This window comes from Ceratotherium simum, chromosome 3 (genome assembly GCF_057802395.1).
Source record: "Ceratotherium simum simum isolate JZ-2026a chromosome 3, ASM5780239v1, whole genome shotgun sequence".
Classification (NCBI taxonomy): domain Eukaryota; kingdom Metazoa; phylum Chordata; class Mammalia; order Perissodactyla; family Rhinocerotidae; genus Ceratotherium; species Ceratotherium simum.
In genome coordinates, this window is record NC_141902.1 from 5,900,580 (window position 1) to 5,916,541 (window position 15,962).

The following is a 15,962-nucleotide window of genomic DNA, read 5'->3' on the forward strand; positions in this document are numbered from 1 at the left end:
AGCAGTGGGAACAGTCCCAAGAGAACTTCTACACATCTACCCACCTCCTTGCGTCTGTACCTGCTTTTATTATGAATGAACTGTCCGTGGTTCTGTCTGTGTCAGCCTCTCCATCTTACACTAGCTCTCATTTTTCCTCTTTTATTCAAGGATATCTCTCCTGTAATTCTCCCTTCTCTTGTCAAAAACCCCTCTCTTTTAACCACACTTCTCTTAGCCACTATTGCTCTCGTTTACAGCAAAACAACTCAGAAGATTTGTTATGCTTATATCTAACTCCTCTGGAATTCTTTCCCATTTTTTCTTGAATTCTCTTTAATTATGCTTTAACTCCCAATTCTTCACCGAAACAGCCCTTATTAAAGTCACTGGTGGCCCCCACATTGCTAAATCCGGTATACACTTGACAAAATTAATCACACCTACCTCGTTGAAACACTTTCTTTACTTGGCTTCTGGAATACCGTATTCTGATTTTCGTGCTGCCTCACTCACTGTTCCTTCTTAGTTGCTTTGCTTATTTTTCTCTTTCTTCTTTGCCTCTAAATAATGGAGTAGACTAGGGTTCTTTCTACACTCAGTGCTGTGCTGATTTCTTTTAGGCTTTAAATCTCATCTATTTGGTGACAAATGCCAAACTTATATCTGTAACCAAGAATATTCCAAGCCAGCCCTGATGGTCTAGTGGTTAAAGTTCAGCGTTCTCACCGCTTCGGCGGCCCAGGTTTGTTTCCTGGTCACGGAACCATACCACCCGTCTGTCAGTTGCCATGCTGTGGTAGTGGCTCATATAGAAGAACTAGAAGGACTTAGAACTAGGATATACAACCATGTACTGGGGCTTTGGGGCGGGGGGGGAAAGGAGGAAGATTGGCAACAGATCTTAGATCAGGGAAAATCTTTCCCAGCAAAAAAAAAAAAATCGTAGGGGCTGGCCCCGTGGCTTAGGGTTAAGTGCGTGCGCTCCGCTACTGGCGACCCGGGTTCGGATCCCGGGCGCGCACCGACGCACCGCTTGTCTGGCCATACTGACGCCGTGTCCCACATACAGCAACTAGAAGTATGTGCAACTGTGTTGTACAACTATCTACTGGGGCTTTGGGGAAAAAAGAGGAGGATTGGCAATAGATGTTAGCTCAGAGCTGGTCTTCCTCAGCAGAAAAAAAAAAAAAAAAAAGAGGATTAGCATGGATGTTAGCTCAGGGCTGATCTTCCTCACACACAAAAAAAATCATTATAAAGAATATTCCTCTAGCCACTCAACTCATTTTCCATTTGCCCATTTGACATTTCCTCTAGGATGTCTGCAGGCATCTCAAACTTAGTATGTCTAAAAGCTGATTTTCTCCCTTAAATCTACTTAGCCTGTAGTCTCTCTCTTTCCATGCTTCCAGTGGTGAGCCAGAATCCTTGGAGACATCCTTAAATCCTCAGTTTGTCTCACACCTACATCTAGTGTGTCAGTACGTCCTGTTGGCATTATCTCCATAATATATGCAGAAGCCAGGCCTCTGCTGCACCACTGTGGTCCACACCTCCCTCATCTTTTGTCTAAATCATTGCAGTAACCTCCTAACTGGTGTCATTGTTGCTCCCCTTGTACTTCACAGACCCTTCTCAAAATAGCAGCTAATACAGTCCTGTTCAAGTCGGTCAAATCCTGTGGATCCTCGGCTCAGAATCTTTCCATAGCTTCCCATCTTACCCAAATTAAAAGACCAGATCCATAAAACGACCCCAAGGCCTTATAATCTCACAAGCTCCCCTGCTGCCTCTATTACCCATCTGAGTAGCCCCCTAGTACTGGCCTCCCCTCCCTCCACCTCAGCTGCACTCATCTCTCTGTTATTCTACAAACAGACCAGGCACGTTCTGGCCTCAGAACCTTCTGCTTTGTTCTCTCTGCTTCCAGTGTTTTAACCCCATATTGCCACAAGGCTCACTCGCTCACGTCCTTCAGGGCTTTACTCTGATCCTGCTATTTCAGTGAGAACTTCTCTGACTATCCTTTTTTAAACTGCTGCCTGCCCCCCTTCTCCTCCGCCAGCATGAACACACTGGTACCCCTATCCCCCTTAACTGTGTAATTTTTCTCCATAGCATCAGTAACCATCTAACAAACAAGACATTTTACTTGTTGGTTTGCTTTCTGTTTCACACTAGAAGGCAAGGTCTGTGAAGGCAGGGATTTTTGTTTGTTTGGTTAACTGCTGAATCCTCAGTATCTGTAACAGTGGCTGGCACATTGTAAGCAATAAGTATATATTTTTTGAATGATTTAATGAATTAATGACATCTCTTTAAAATTCTAGGCTTTTAGATAATTTTTTTTTATTTATTGTTAAATTAGGATATCCAAATTATCTCATAAGGAAGTTTATGTTTGGATTTCCAGAAAAATGGAAAGAGTACATTGATAATTTTCTAGAACAATTAAGGTAAAGTACTTTTTAACTTTTTAAAAAACAACTTTATTGAGATGTAATTAACATTTGACAAAATGCACCCATTTTAGGTATAAAATTTGATGAGCTTTCACAAATGTTTATACTCATGTAACCAATGTAAAGTGGTTTTAATTTCTTTTTTTGGGAAATGTCAGTTTTGAAGGTGTGATCTTAGACTTTCAGAAGGCAGTAACATTACTAGAATTTCTGTCATATGGAGTAAATCTAAAGGAAAATAAAACCTTTGATGTATTTCAAGGAGTCATCCTCAGTCACCTACCCTTTAAGAGGCATGTCACTGTTAAACACGAGTCTGAAGTTCTTGGTCCTTTTTTCTTTCATTCATTTCTTCAGTAGTGACTGAGTGTCAGCTGCTTAGCAGACACTGTTGGCACTGGGAAAACAAAGAAGAATTTGATTAATTCTTGCCCTTAAGGAACTCATAGGTAATATAGTGATATAAGTTAATTAATAATACTACAGTGTAATAACTTATAACAAGGGTTAGCAATATTTTTATAAAGGGCTAGATAGTAAGTGTTTTTATGGGCATGCTGCCTCTATCGCAACTACTCAGCTCTGCCTTTGTAGTGGAAAAGCCACCATTGACAGTACTTGAATAAATGTGGCTGTTTCAGTAAACTTTATTTATAAAAATAGGCAACGGGCAGGATTGTCCTTTATTTTCTTATAAAAGGACAAAAATATATATATAAAAAATTGATTTTATTTTCTTATAAAATCAGCTTATTTAGGAAAGCTAAGAGCACAGAGTAGGAAGCACTTAAGAGGTTCTATTTGAGTTTTTTGACTTGAGGTGTTATACTTCAGTCCTTTACGGGAGAAGGGAGGAAGTCATGAAGGCTTAACTAAGGTAAGATTAAAGGTAATCTTTGCTGGGGGGGAAAGCTTTATCTGAGGGACTTTTGTTTGTTTATTTGTGGGTTTAGTTTTTTGTTTTCTCTTTTTGAGAACCAATATTAGAGAAAAAATACTATGCTTGCTTCTAGGACTTGTGAAAAGAAAGAGGAAAGGGCCAGACAAAAACAGAAAGCTAGAAGATTTGTCCCTAACATACGAAAATCAGTGAAAAATGATGCAGGAGAAAACCAAACAGATATTCTCCAAAGAGCCAGCACTACTTACGACCTCGATTGTGGTCAGGGGGGTATGTTTGCTGTTTTCTTCTGTGTTGGTGTGGTGGTAAATTCTTACATGAGCTCCACGGCGTGTAATTGTCTACAATGGATGCAGTGCTGTGTTCTTGACTTATACTGCCCTGAAATTCCTTTTCCACTGCTTAAGGAGGAGAAACTGCCATGCAGCCTGCTCACAGTCAGCATGCAGCTTACTTCATTAAATAGGACCTTTTAATTAATCAGAGTACCGAGAACACTGCTGAACATATCAGTGAAAGAAGATTGTTTCCTAGACCCAAGATGTTTTGGCTGCCAGCCTACCTCAAGCCTATATTATGCCTCTGTTTTTGTACTAATTTCATTCTTGTTAATAGACAAAACCAGTTTGCTTTCATGGAGGAAATGGCATGGTTTTTTTGAATGACCATTGCTATGGAGGTAGCTGGCAGAACTGTTCTATGTCAACTCTTTGCCAAAATTATAATCTGCCTCACATGCTATCCCACCTCACCCCATGCCAAAGAACATTAACTTACAGCTGTTTCTAGATAGTACACGCGAGTCAAAGTTCCTAGAATCTATTGTATCAATTTCTGCCGATTCTACCTTGACCTTGTAATGAAGAGCTTTGCAGAACTTCAAGAGTTGAGGATTGCCTCTGGCAAAAACATGACAGCACACTGGATATAAATGTACCTGTAGGTCACTTCCTCACCCCACTACACCTCACTCCCCTGTCCCCTCTTTGAAACTTTGCTTGTCCTTTCTAGGACACAGAAAGGAATAAATTAAACATGTAGATGACTGCTTGCCCAGAGCTAGCAAAAGTGTACTCCTTATTGTTGCTTCAGTTCCTTCTCAACCCTTCCTCATTGTATGAAAAGTCATTTTGTTTCCTATAAATGTGGCATGTTGCAAGACCACCTCAGTATTCTTGAGTCCTAGGACTACAGCACCTGCTGTATCCTTTTTTTACCCCTAAATTTAAAAATCCCTAAAAGTATATCTCACTTTCAATAATTTGTTAATCTTCTTTAGCCTTAGATCTTATCATCTCCCTATCCCAGCTTTTCTTTCATTTAAAGCAGTGTTTTCCAGGAATTTGAGCTAAATTGTGAATATTATTGGTAAACTGTTTGAGAATACAAATGTAAAAGACTAAAGTTTGGTAAACTATTTTACATGCTGACTACTTCCATAGGAAAATCATTCAGCAAACATTTTTAAAGCACCTTCCATGAGCTTTGATCTGTGTTAGCTGTTAGGAACCTAGGGATGAGTAGGACAAGATGCCTCCCCGTGGGAAGCTCAGTTTAGGGGCAGATAGTCTGTTTTGGATGTATCATTTTTCTCATGATTCATTAGATGTTTGTTTTATGAAACTGTTAAGACACTGAGTGTCCTCATATCACGTGTTATTTTGAGTGGTGGTGGTTGGTGCTGTTGTTTTTGTTATTATCATTACACTTTTCCATGAGAAAACCACTAAAATAAAACCATGTCTGACATTAAACAACTAAGGTTATACAAAGGTGCCAACCAATGATAATTTCAGATCATGTGATTGTGTGTGTGTATTTTAATGATTTACCTAAAATGTGGTTTTGCATATTTAGTGCTATAATCTATATATCATAGTATTGCTATTAAAGCACTTTATTTATCTTTGTTATTACACTTACCAGAGTATATTATAAATGATCATTTATCATGTGATATTATATATATTATATATAATATCATTATATCATTGATATTATCATATCAGCCTCTTTCACTATACTGTAGTCATCTCAAGAGCAAGGACCATCCATTGTGTATCTTCAAGTACAGCTTCTAGAAGGATAACAAAAATGTTTTTATAGTTTTATGAGTTCTTTTTAACTTATCTAGAATTTCAACTCAATAACCATTTGTAGATTTGTAGAGCCTATATTGTATACTATTTAATTTGGTTTTGCCCCAAATTTTAGTTAGCATAGATTGTTATACATTGGAGTACATAAACTAATTGAAACATAATTCCGTATACACGAAGAAATATAAGGGAAATAGAGTTATTAGCTTCCTGTTTAGTTGATATGCAGTTAGGATGAACAGGAATTTGTATTTACAAAATGGGTTAACCTTACTATTTTGCCTTTAGATGTGACAAAAGAGATCCAAAACAGATAGTAATGAATAATATGGCTATCCAGTTTTTCTTTGGTTTTTTTTGAAGAGAATAAAAGAGATTTGAACAAACCATGGCCCTATGCAGAGTGATTCTGTCCAATTAAAATTGCTGTATATCATAATCAACTTTAATAATGAGTATTTGTGACGTTGGATTAGACAGATTTTTTTCAAAGTAAATTCTTTAATGTGGAAAGGCAACTTATCATTTATATAATCATTTATTGAAATCTCCATCTTTGTACTCGTAGAACTGAAGAATACTAAGTGCAGTAGGTTGCCAGGAGCTACAGAATTAAATGTTTACCATAGTAATCACCAACATAAACCACCATTAAGGTTCCCAGATGACCAAATAAATAATACTGTTCAAAATGGAGGAGGATATGACTTACCAAATCAGGTAAGCTTTTACTGTACACTGTTTGATATGTAGAGGGGTGGGGTGGTGCTACTGAAAAGGTTCAGGACCAAATCAGATCATGAGTTCTGTTTAAATATCAGCTTTTCATTAGTTTTGGCACTTGATATTTATTTTCCCAGTGTCTCATGGAAAAGTGCAGGCAAGAACAGCAAGTCTTAGCTCTTAGGGTAAGGCTTAAATTAAATAAAAGCACTTGAAACATCACAAGTATTAAATCAGTAAAGGAAATATGTAAGTAGTGGATACCCACATGGTCCTTCCAAAGCTCAGCTCTGGCAGGTGAGTTTCTGAACGCCTCTACCAATGAAATGTGTAGAACTGTAAGTGCCTAGACATTTGTATGCTTGGTACACACTGGAAATGCTGAGGTCATGTTTATGGTAGTGACTGTTAAAACATTATCTTTTTGTTTTGAAGGAATTAATTGGAAAAAAAGAATATAAAAAGGCTTCAGAGAAACTCAAAAATTGTGAAAGAAAAACAAATGAAAGGATAATTAAAAGTCAGAAGCAAGGTAATATATCTTTATCAGTTTTGTAGTAAGTAGAAAGCTACTATTGGAAATATTTTTAGTATAATAAAAGTAATCTCATAAATTTCCAAATCTAAAATGGTAAACCAACTATTTCAATTGGTTATAAATGTTTGGTTTTGTTTTTTTTAATATAAGATGATTTGCATAATGAAATAATCCATTACTTTACCAGATTTACTTACACGTTTGCCTCCTTTAATCTAAGTACTAAATAATTTTGTTTAAATCACAAAAGTATACCTCATTTTAAATATGCTTATAGGAATGTTTAAAGACTGTGAATCCTTTTATGAAATTAATACCATACTTCAGTTTTGTGTAAGTGTGGATTTTCAGGGTGATTTCATTGAAATCCTGCATATCAGAATTTAAAGAGCCTTTTCTCTACACATTAGCAGGTTTAAAATGTCACGTTGAGTTAAATCCATCAGCTTAATAGTATTTTTTTCTATTTTATTTCTTCTTATAAATGACAAGTAATGAAAGTGAAGAACCTTTATCAGTGTTTAAAGAAGTAGGGAGAAAAGCAATACTACTTAGACTAGCAAGTTCATACGACTTAGGTGAAAGTATCCAAAATAGGCTGAATCTTTATTCAAATTATTTAATAAAATGAATAAAAATATTCAGAATACAAATGTTTTATTCAATATTAGAAAGTTCAGAATTTCCAAATTCCCAGTTGAATGTTTGAATCAGATTTTTATGAGGAATTAGAAGAAAGCACTCCCCTCATAATAGGAAGATCTGTGATTCCATGGAGAAATCTTGTAGAAACTTTCTTGGTTACTTTTGATTAGTACCACTTCTCCATGGATTATAATTTAGAGGCTTCTTTTCTCCCCAGCATCAGTATTACCCATCAGTCTTTCATCTTGTCATTCATCTTGTAAAATGGCACATAATATGTGTACGTTGTTTCAGTATTTCTCTATGACGATTGGCGTGATGATTTATAACTTGTATATATTTATAATTACAATTGGATGATTTAAAGTTAGAAATTAAATTAGTTTGGCTTCTGGCTTCTTAAGTTTCAAATTATAGGATTTCCCTCATTTTAATTTGCTTTCTTTAACTAGTAATGGTATAATATTCTCAAGTTCCACATTAGTTATTATCCCATGATACTTCATAGAGTTTTTGGGGATTCAGCAAAATTGTATCTCTGTGGCTGCCATCGGGGATGAGAATGGGGCCGTTCAGATGGGATTCCATGTTCTCCTAACTCTCTTTAGCTAGGACAGCTTCTTCCATATATTCCTTACCTACTAAGGGTTTAGCAACCATAGTGGTTTGCTTATGTCTCCTAAATATTTTACCTCCGAAGAGTTGATTTAACAAATGTTTATTTAGCATCTACTATATATGTGAAAGAATCTGTACTAAATCCAGCAAAAAAAATCCAAAAACGAAGGCAAAGTTCTTACCATTAAGGCTTTTTTAATTGACAGTTGAAAGTTAGTTGAAAGTTAAGACAAGTGTGTAATTATAATGCAGGGCACATTGTCAAACATGGCATTATTTAAAAGTATTCTGAAAATTTCATGGAGAGCTTTCATTCAGTTGTGGGAATCAGGACAAAGTTTGTGGACTAGATGGGTTAGGGAATAAAACAGAAGCAGGTAGTGATTTGGTTTCTAGATGAGTGAAGGAAACTTTCCAAGTAGAATGAATGACATTAATGCGAGTTGAGAATCAAGAAGATTTGAGAAACAGTGGTCTAATAGACGTAGAATGTGGTTGAGATTTGAGTACGGTATTGAAGGCCAGGCAGGGGAGCTTATGTATACACTGAGTAGACTGAGAAGTTACGGATAGGTTGGTATAGAAAATAGTATATGTTTACACTGAAGGGCGGTGATCTGATCAGACCCCTGCTTTAGGAAGACTTGTAGGACAGTAGTGTGTACAGTGGAGTTCGTGGGGGAACAAAACAGTTTATTTGTGAAAATATTTTTCTATACTTTATTTTGTTTATAGCTAACTTGAGATTTTGATCTTTGGTTTTGTCTTATGAAATTAAAGAGAGAACTGAAGAATTGAATATATCCATTGATATTCTAACCTCAAAGGAACAGTTTATCTCAGATGAAGAAAGAAAATATGTGGCTGTTAACCAGAAAGAAGCTTATATTTTAGTCACACCACTTAAGTCTAAAAAAATGATAGAGCAAAAATGCATGAAGTATAATCTGTCCTGTGGCACTGTTAAGGCAGGAGCAGATTATGCAGTGCCAAAGCTCCAAAAAGAAAGTGAATCAGACTTAAGTGAAACTACAAGTTTGATCAGTAAGCCCACAAAGACTTTAGAAACTACATCTGAGTATAGTGTGGGTCATAAAAGTGAAAACAAGGACGATTGCTGTGAACGTGATTTACTCATAGTCAACCAGAAAATAAAAATGTCTCGTCCTAAAAAGGAACAAACAGTCGCCTCTGACTTTAAGAAAAATGCAAAGTTATCAAAATTGAAGAAAATCGAAAATCAAGTAACTATGTCAGTTTACAACCATCAGTCTTCATCAGATTTATCTGGTGAAGAGACCAAAACAGAAAAGGAAATTGGAAGGAAACCTGGAGTTGTTAAGAAAACAGGAGCAAGAGATACCAAAGAAACAGTAGTTCACCTGAGAAAAGGCACAAGAAACACCACAAGGAAAATGCCAGTGACTTCTGAATCTGAAACTGAAGAAGGTGAAAATGAATTTCATATCAAACAAAAGAAAGCTAGATGTTCTGCTAAAGAAAACCTTCAGAAATCCGGTATTAGGAGGGAGTTTCCAATTATTGAGGCGGTGGGATCTGATAAGACAAACAGGCATTCCTTAGAACATTTACCTGGTTTAATTCAGGATGAAGAATGGAATGAGAAGGAATTACAGAAACTTCATTGGTAAGTAGTTTAGATTTGACTCTGAAATATCTAGAGTGGCAACAAAACAGTTGAAGACATAAAAACCCCAATAAGGGGCTGATTTAATGACTTCTAATCATTAATATGGAAGATGGGATCCAAAACACATGGAGAAAAATTACAATTTATATAGAGAATGGAGGGAGAATACAGATAATTTCTAAATAGGTACTTTGTGGCCATTTCTGCAGCCTGCATATGAGGAAAGTAAAAGTGACCTTTTTTCTGTTCATTCCCATTTAATATTTCAAGACAGCCATTGTCCCGCCCAAAAAGGTAACTATGTGAGGAGATGGGTATGTTAATTAACTTGATTGTTGTAATCATTTCACAATGTATATGTGTATCAAATGATCACATGTACACTTTAAATATATACAGTTTTATTTGTCAATTATACCTCAGTAAAGCCGGGAAAAAACATTTCAACACAGAGAAGCGCTGCTCTCTCAGCTTCACATTTTAAGAAATATTTTATAATTAAATTTACTGTTATAAAACCTTAAAGCTGAATTCAAACTTGTAGATTATTTAATCTAGTCTTTTCCCCTCATTTATAGAGAAGAAAATGGTCTCAGAAATTAGGTGATTTGTCCAAGGTTTCATAGTCAGTGCTGCTGTTACATCAGGTGTGATAACAGTTGGATTTGGCTACATAGACTTGACAAGCAGTTTCTGTAGTGTGGTAGTGTTGGAAACCAGATCCTAGTTGAGCTATGAAGAGAGAATGCGAGAGTAAAGGCAATCCAAGTGGACAACACCAGAAATTTGGCAATTATGGGCAACAGAGATGCATAGGTAACAGACGAATGACGGTAAGGGAAGATGTGTATTTGCTTGCTTGCTTACTTGTTTGTAAGAGGACTCATGCCAGAGCATGGGGCAGTGCTGGTGGAGATGATCTAGTAGAGAGAAAGGAAGATGTGATGGATGAGGGAGAGGTTAGTGTAGAAACATGCCACACCCAGGGTTCCACTCCCTTGTGGACCCCCAGCCTTACAACATTTGGAATTCATTTTCAGATCTACCTTCCTGAAACAGTTTTCCTAATGCATCTCTGTGCCACTATACTCTTGCTTTTTCAGTTTCCTGCATGTTCCTTCTCTGTCTTATTTTCAGGCAGAGAAGGTAATCTTCCTTCTTATTCTGCAGAGTTCTCGGTTTGGGCTGCTTTTTTGCTGTAATGTACTCCTCAGTGATCTTTTCTTCCCAAGGTTCTAACCTTCCTCTTTGTACAGGGACTCCCAAATCTGTATCTCTGGTCCTGAATTTTTATATTTAGGTTTGTATTTCCCTTTTCCTGCTGGACATCTGTACATAAATCTCACCTACAGCTCTAACTTAGTATATGTCAAAAACAAAACTTGTTTTTCCCCTCATATCTACTTTGCCTGACTTTCCTGTTTCTGAAAATGTAATTCTTTCAGTCAACTAGGTTTAAATTCTTTCTCATTACAGTAGTTCCCTTTATCGTTACAGTTGATCATTACAGTAACATCCGTGAGGATACATTCCAAGACCCCCAGTGGATGCCTGAAACTGCAGATAGTACCAAACCCTGTATTTACTATGTTTTTTCCTATACATACATGCCTATGATAAAGTTTAATTTATAAATTAGGCCCAATAAGAAGTTAATAATAAATAGAACAATTATGTAATAATAATAAGGAAAGAGAACAATTATAAAAATATACTGTAATAAAAGTTATGTGAGTGTAGTCTCTTTCTCTCTCAAAATATCTTAGTGTACTGTACTCACCCTTCTTGTGATGATGTGAGGGTTACAATGCCTACGTGATGAGATGAGTGAGGTGAATGATGTAGGCGTCGTGACACCACATTATTTTTGGACCATGGTTGACCATGGGTAACTGAAGCCATGGAAAGGGAAGCTGCAGATAAGGGGGTCTACTGTATTGGGGTTTTTTAAATCTGATTAGTTCCCAAGGAGCTATAGATTCTTCTACAGAGTCATTCTGTCTGCAGCATTTTTCTTGACACTACTCTTTTTCAGATCTTGAATGCCTTTTGCCTGAACTATGGAAGTAGCTTTGTATTTGGACTTTGTTCTTTTCATCTGTGTAATCTGTTTTATACATCTCCAGATTAGGCTTAATGTATAGTTGTGGTTCTGACAGATCAAAACCTTCATTGCATTCTTACTCATCTTTAAATTCTATAAAGATTCTTCGGCCTTGCATTGAGAGCATATGATATTTTGACCTCAATTATCCTTTCCAGCTGTATCCATCATTTCCTTATGGTAAAGGTTCTCAACCTTTGCTGTATATTCAGATCGGCTAATTCTCCATATGATATAAATAAGACCTAGAGTCTTATAATGTTTCAAAATGCCTAGGAAATAATCCAAAATTACTCTCAACATAGAAAGAACTAGGAAAATTTCAACTCTCATGGAAAAAAATAACCAATAGATGCCAATGCTGAGATACCACGGATGCTGGAATTATCTGGTGTATAACAATGCTCCAGGAACTAAGAGCAGACATTCTTGAAATGAACAAAACCTTAGAAAATCTCAGCAAGAAATAGAAGATATAAAGAAAGATCAAATGGAAATTTTAGAACTGAGAAATAAGATAATCAAAATAAAAACCTCATTGGATAGGCTCAATAACAGAATGGAGATGACAGAGGAAAGAGACCGTCAGTGTCAGGAGTAAAGGATAGCAAGAGAAATGGTAACTATCTGGGTAAATATAATAGACCAGTCTCTTGAGTTCTTGACAATGGTTAATGGTTGAAAGTAAATATTCCAGTGTGTGATGGAGTTTTTGATATATATAATATCAGAATATATAAAACAGCTACAACACAAGGAGGAAGGTGAAGAGGCTTATATGATAGTAAGTTTTTGCGTTGCAGTTGAAGCAGTAAAATATCGATTCTAAGTAGACTAAGTATGTATATATTAATCCTTAGAGCAGCCAATAAAAACTGTACAGAGAGGTATCTTCAAATATATAATAGATAAATAAAAATACTAAAAAAAATTTAATCTAAAAGAAGGCAGAAAAGGAGAAATAGAAAACAGAGGGAACAAAGCAGAAAACAAATAATAAAATGGTTGACCTAAATCCAAACATAATTACACTAAATGTTAATGGTCCAAGCACACCGTTTAAAGACAGATAGCCAAAATAAATTGAAAAACATAATTCCACTATATGCTGTATAAGAAAAACTTGCTTTAAATGTGACATAGGTGAATTATAAGTAAAAGGATAGAAAAATACCCTGCAAACCCAAAAGAAGGCTGGAGTGGCTGTACTGATATCTGTCAAAGATTTCAATATGAAGAAAATTATCAAGGATAAAAAAGGACGTTACAAAATGATAGAAGTGTCAGTTTACCAGGAAAGCATAACAATCCTAAATGTTTATGCACCTAACAACAAAACCTCAAAATACTTGCATCAAAATCTGACAGAACTGAAAGGAAAGGACTGAACTGAAAAGATAGTCAAATCTACAATTATAGTTGGAGCCTTCAATGAGCCTCTCTTGGTAATAAACTGGTCGACAGAAAATTAGCAAGGATATAGAAGAACTGAACAACACCATCCACCAACTGTATCTAACTGGCATTTATAGAACAGTCCACCCTACAATGGGGAAAAAATATATTATTTCCAAGGGTAGGTAGATCATTCACCAAGATAGAACATTTAGTAGATCATAAAACACATCTTAACAAACTTCAAATAACTGAAGTTATATAAAGGGTGTTTTCTGACCATAATTGAATTAAACTACAAAATTAAAAAAAGATAAAAGGAAAATTTCCAAGCTGTTGAAAATTAGATAACACACTTGTAAATAATCCATGGGTCAGAAAGGACATCTCAAAGGAGAATAGTCTGAACTGAACAAAAATGAAAATGTATCCAAATTTGCAGTGTGAGCCCAGAAGTTCATAAACAACTTTACAAGGTGGTTTTGTGGAGCTCATTTCTCTTCCTGATTTCCATGGTACTTTCTGCATAAATGAATTGAGGTACATTCTTACAATGAATGGACTAGTGAGTAATCAAAAGGGAGAACTATTGATAGTCACGTGTCATTTAATGACGGGGATACCTTCTGAGAAATGCGTCATTAGGCGATTTTGTCGTTGTGCGAACACCATAGAGCGTACTTACACAAAGCTAGATGGTATAGCTTCCTAAATACCTAGGCTATATGGTACTAAATCTTATGGGGCCAAACACACACATATTTGGTCTGTTGACTGAACCGTCATTATGTGATGCATGACTACTTGTAAGAACTTGAGTGAATTTCAGAGGCATTATGCTGAGTGGAAAAAGCCAGCTCAAAGGTTACATTCTATATGATTCCACTTATATGGCATTCTGGAAAAGACAAAACTAAAAAGAAAGGAAACAGGTCGGGGCTTGCCAGTGGTTATAGTGGTGGATGACAACAAAGGGGTAACTAGGGAGTTTTTTCAGTGTGATGGAACGGTTCTGGCTCCTAATTGTGGTGGTTCTACAAACCTATATATCTGTTAAGATTCATAGAACCATACCCAGAAAGACAACGTTACTGTATGTTAACTTAAAAAAAAATGTTAAAAAAGTGCCTAGACTGCATACCTACTATTAAAATATTCAGATATGGCAGGCTTGGGTTTGGGCTGTGCTTCTCTAGTGTTTTCAAAGCTCTAACCTGCAGCCATTCCTTAGAAATTTACCCTACTATAAATATGAACTACTTTCCATTCCCTAACCATATGTCACATTCCCTCATCTTCATTTCTTTGCCAATATTGTTGCCTCATTTTCACCTGTTAAATTTTTATCCATCCTTCAAATTTTATCTCACATGTCACTTCTTCCCTGTGACCTTTCCTTGTTATCACCTGTTCCTACTACCCACTCAATTAGATGTAATGCCTCTTTCTTATGAACAACATAAAGTAGTTCTGATCCTGACTGCACACAAAATAATCACCTAAGGAGCTTCTGAAAACTACAGAGTATTGCCACTCCAGACCACTGAATTGAAATCTTCAGGGTAGAGTCTGTGAGTCTGTTTGCTTCTTTTATCTACTTGTTTGCTTATTTGCTTGCTTGCATTTTTGCTGTAAGCACCTAAAGTGATTCGTAGTGGAGCCCACTGCTTTGTACCCCGCATCATGTTTACGACTTAGTGGGGTAGACAAATATTTAGCAAATACTCACTGTAAGAAGTTTATGAGAATATATGTCAGGGAAATTTGATTTAGCTTAGGCAGATACTTGAGCTAAGATCTAAAGGATAAATAAGAACCATTTGAAGCCAGAGATTCATGATAAGTGCTTTTTAAATAGAACAGCATATGTATAAGTAGAAAGGAAGAGAGCACATATAGAAATACTTTTGAAAGAAGGCAGAGGCCAGTCCTGTGGCGTAGCGGTTAAGTGCGTGCGCTCTGCTGTGGCAGCCCGGGGTTCAGATCCCCGGCTTGCACCGCCGCACTGCTTGTCAAGCCATGCTGTGGCGGCGTCCCACATAAAGTGGAGGAAGACGGGCACGGATGTTAGCCGAGGGCCGGTCTTCCTCAGCAAAAAGGGGAGGATTGGCGACAGATGTTAGCTCAGGGCTAATCTTCCTCACAAAAAAATTTAAAAAGTGAAAGAAAGAAAGAAGGCCAAATGACAGGAGTACAGAGAGTGAGGAAAGAATAGTACAGGATGAGACTAGACAGGCAAGGAGCAATATAGGTCATATTAAGTATTTTGGTTTTTATGTTAAAATTATGGAGTTTTAAGTAGGACTGGAGTGACATGATTAAATTTGCCTTTTAAAATTATCTGGGATAAACTGCAAATGTGTTAATTACAGACTGATTTTTTATTAAATGCATTAAGTATTTTTTTTTTTTTTTTGTGAGGAAGATCAGCGCTGAGCTAACATCCGTGCTAATCCTTCTCTTTTTGCTGAGGAAGACCGGCTCTGAGCTAACATCTATTGCCAATCCTCCTCCTTTTTTTCTCTCCCCAAAGCCCCAGTAGATAGTCGTGTCATAGTTGCACATCCTTCTAGTTGCTGTATGTGGGACGCGGCCTCAGCATGGCCGGAGAAGCGGTGTGTCGGTGTGCGCCCGGGATCCGAACCCGGGCTGCCAGTAGCGGAGCGCACACACTTAACTGCTAAGCCACGGGGCCGGCCCAACATTAAGTATTTTTATTATGACAAAATAGTCCTTTTAGGCAGTTCTAGACTTGCAAATCAGCTATGTACACAAGTAGGGAAGCTTGAGCCCCAAAATCCCTTTAGTTCTCTACTTTAGGATACCTGTGGCGTGATTAATTAT

The 15,962-nt window shown here is 36.7% G+C and overlaps 1 protein-coding gene across 9 annotated transcripts in view; it reads left to right on the forward strand.

The window, feature by feature from the left end:
- MIS18BP1 (MIS18 binding protein 1) overlaps positions 1-15,962 on the forward strand; it is a 52,118-nt gene that overhangs the window by 22,735 nt on the left and 13,421 nt on the right. For all 9 annotated transcript variants that reach the window (XR_015549586.1, XM_087422165.1, XM_087422148.1 and 6 more), the window contains 5 exons: positions 2,351-2,438; positions 3,458-3,615; positions 6,013-6,164; positions 6,603-6,699; positions 8,749-9,616. Coding sequence is in view for 8 of the 9 variants with exons in the window: in XM_087422165.1 (XP_087278291.1) it covers positions 2,351-2,438; positions 3,458-3,615; positions 6,013-6,164; positions 6,603-6,699; positions 8,749-9,616 (1,363 nt within the window). In the remaining variant the exon portion in view is untranslated. The remainder of the gene's footprint in view (positions 1-2,350; positions 2,439-3,457; positions 3,616-6,012; positions 6,165-6,602; positions 6,700-8,748; positions 9,617-15,962) is intronic.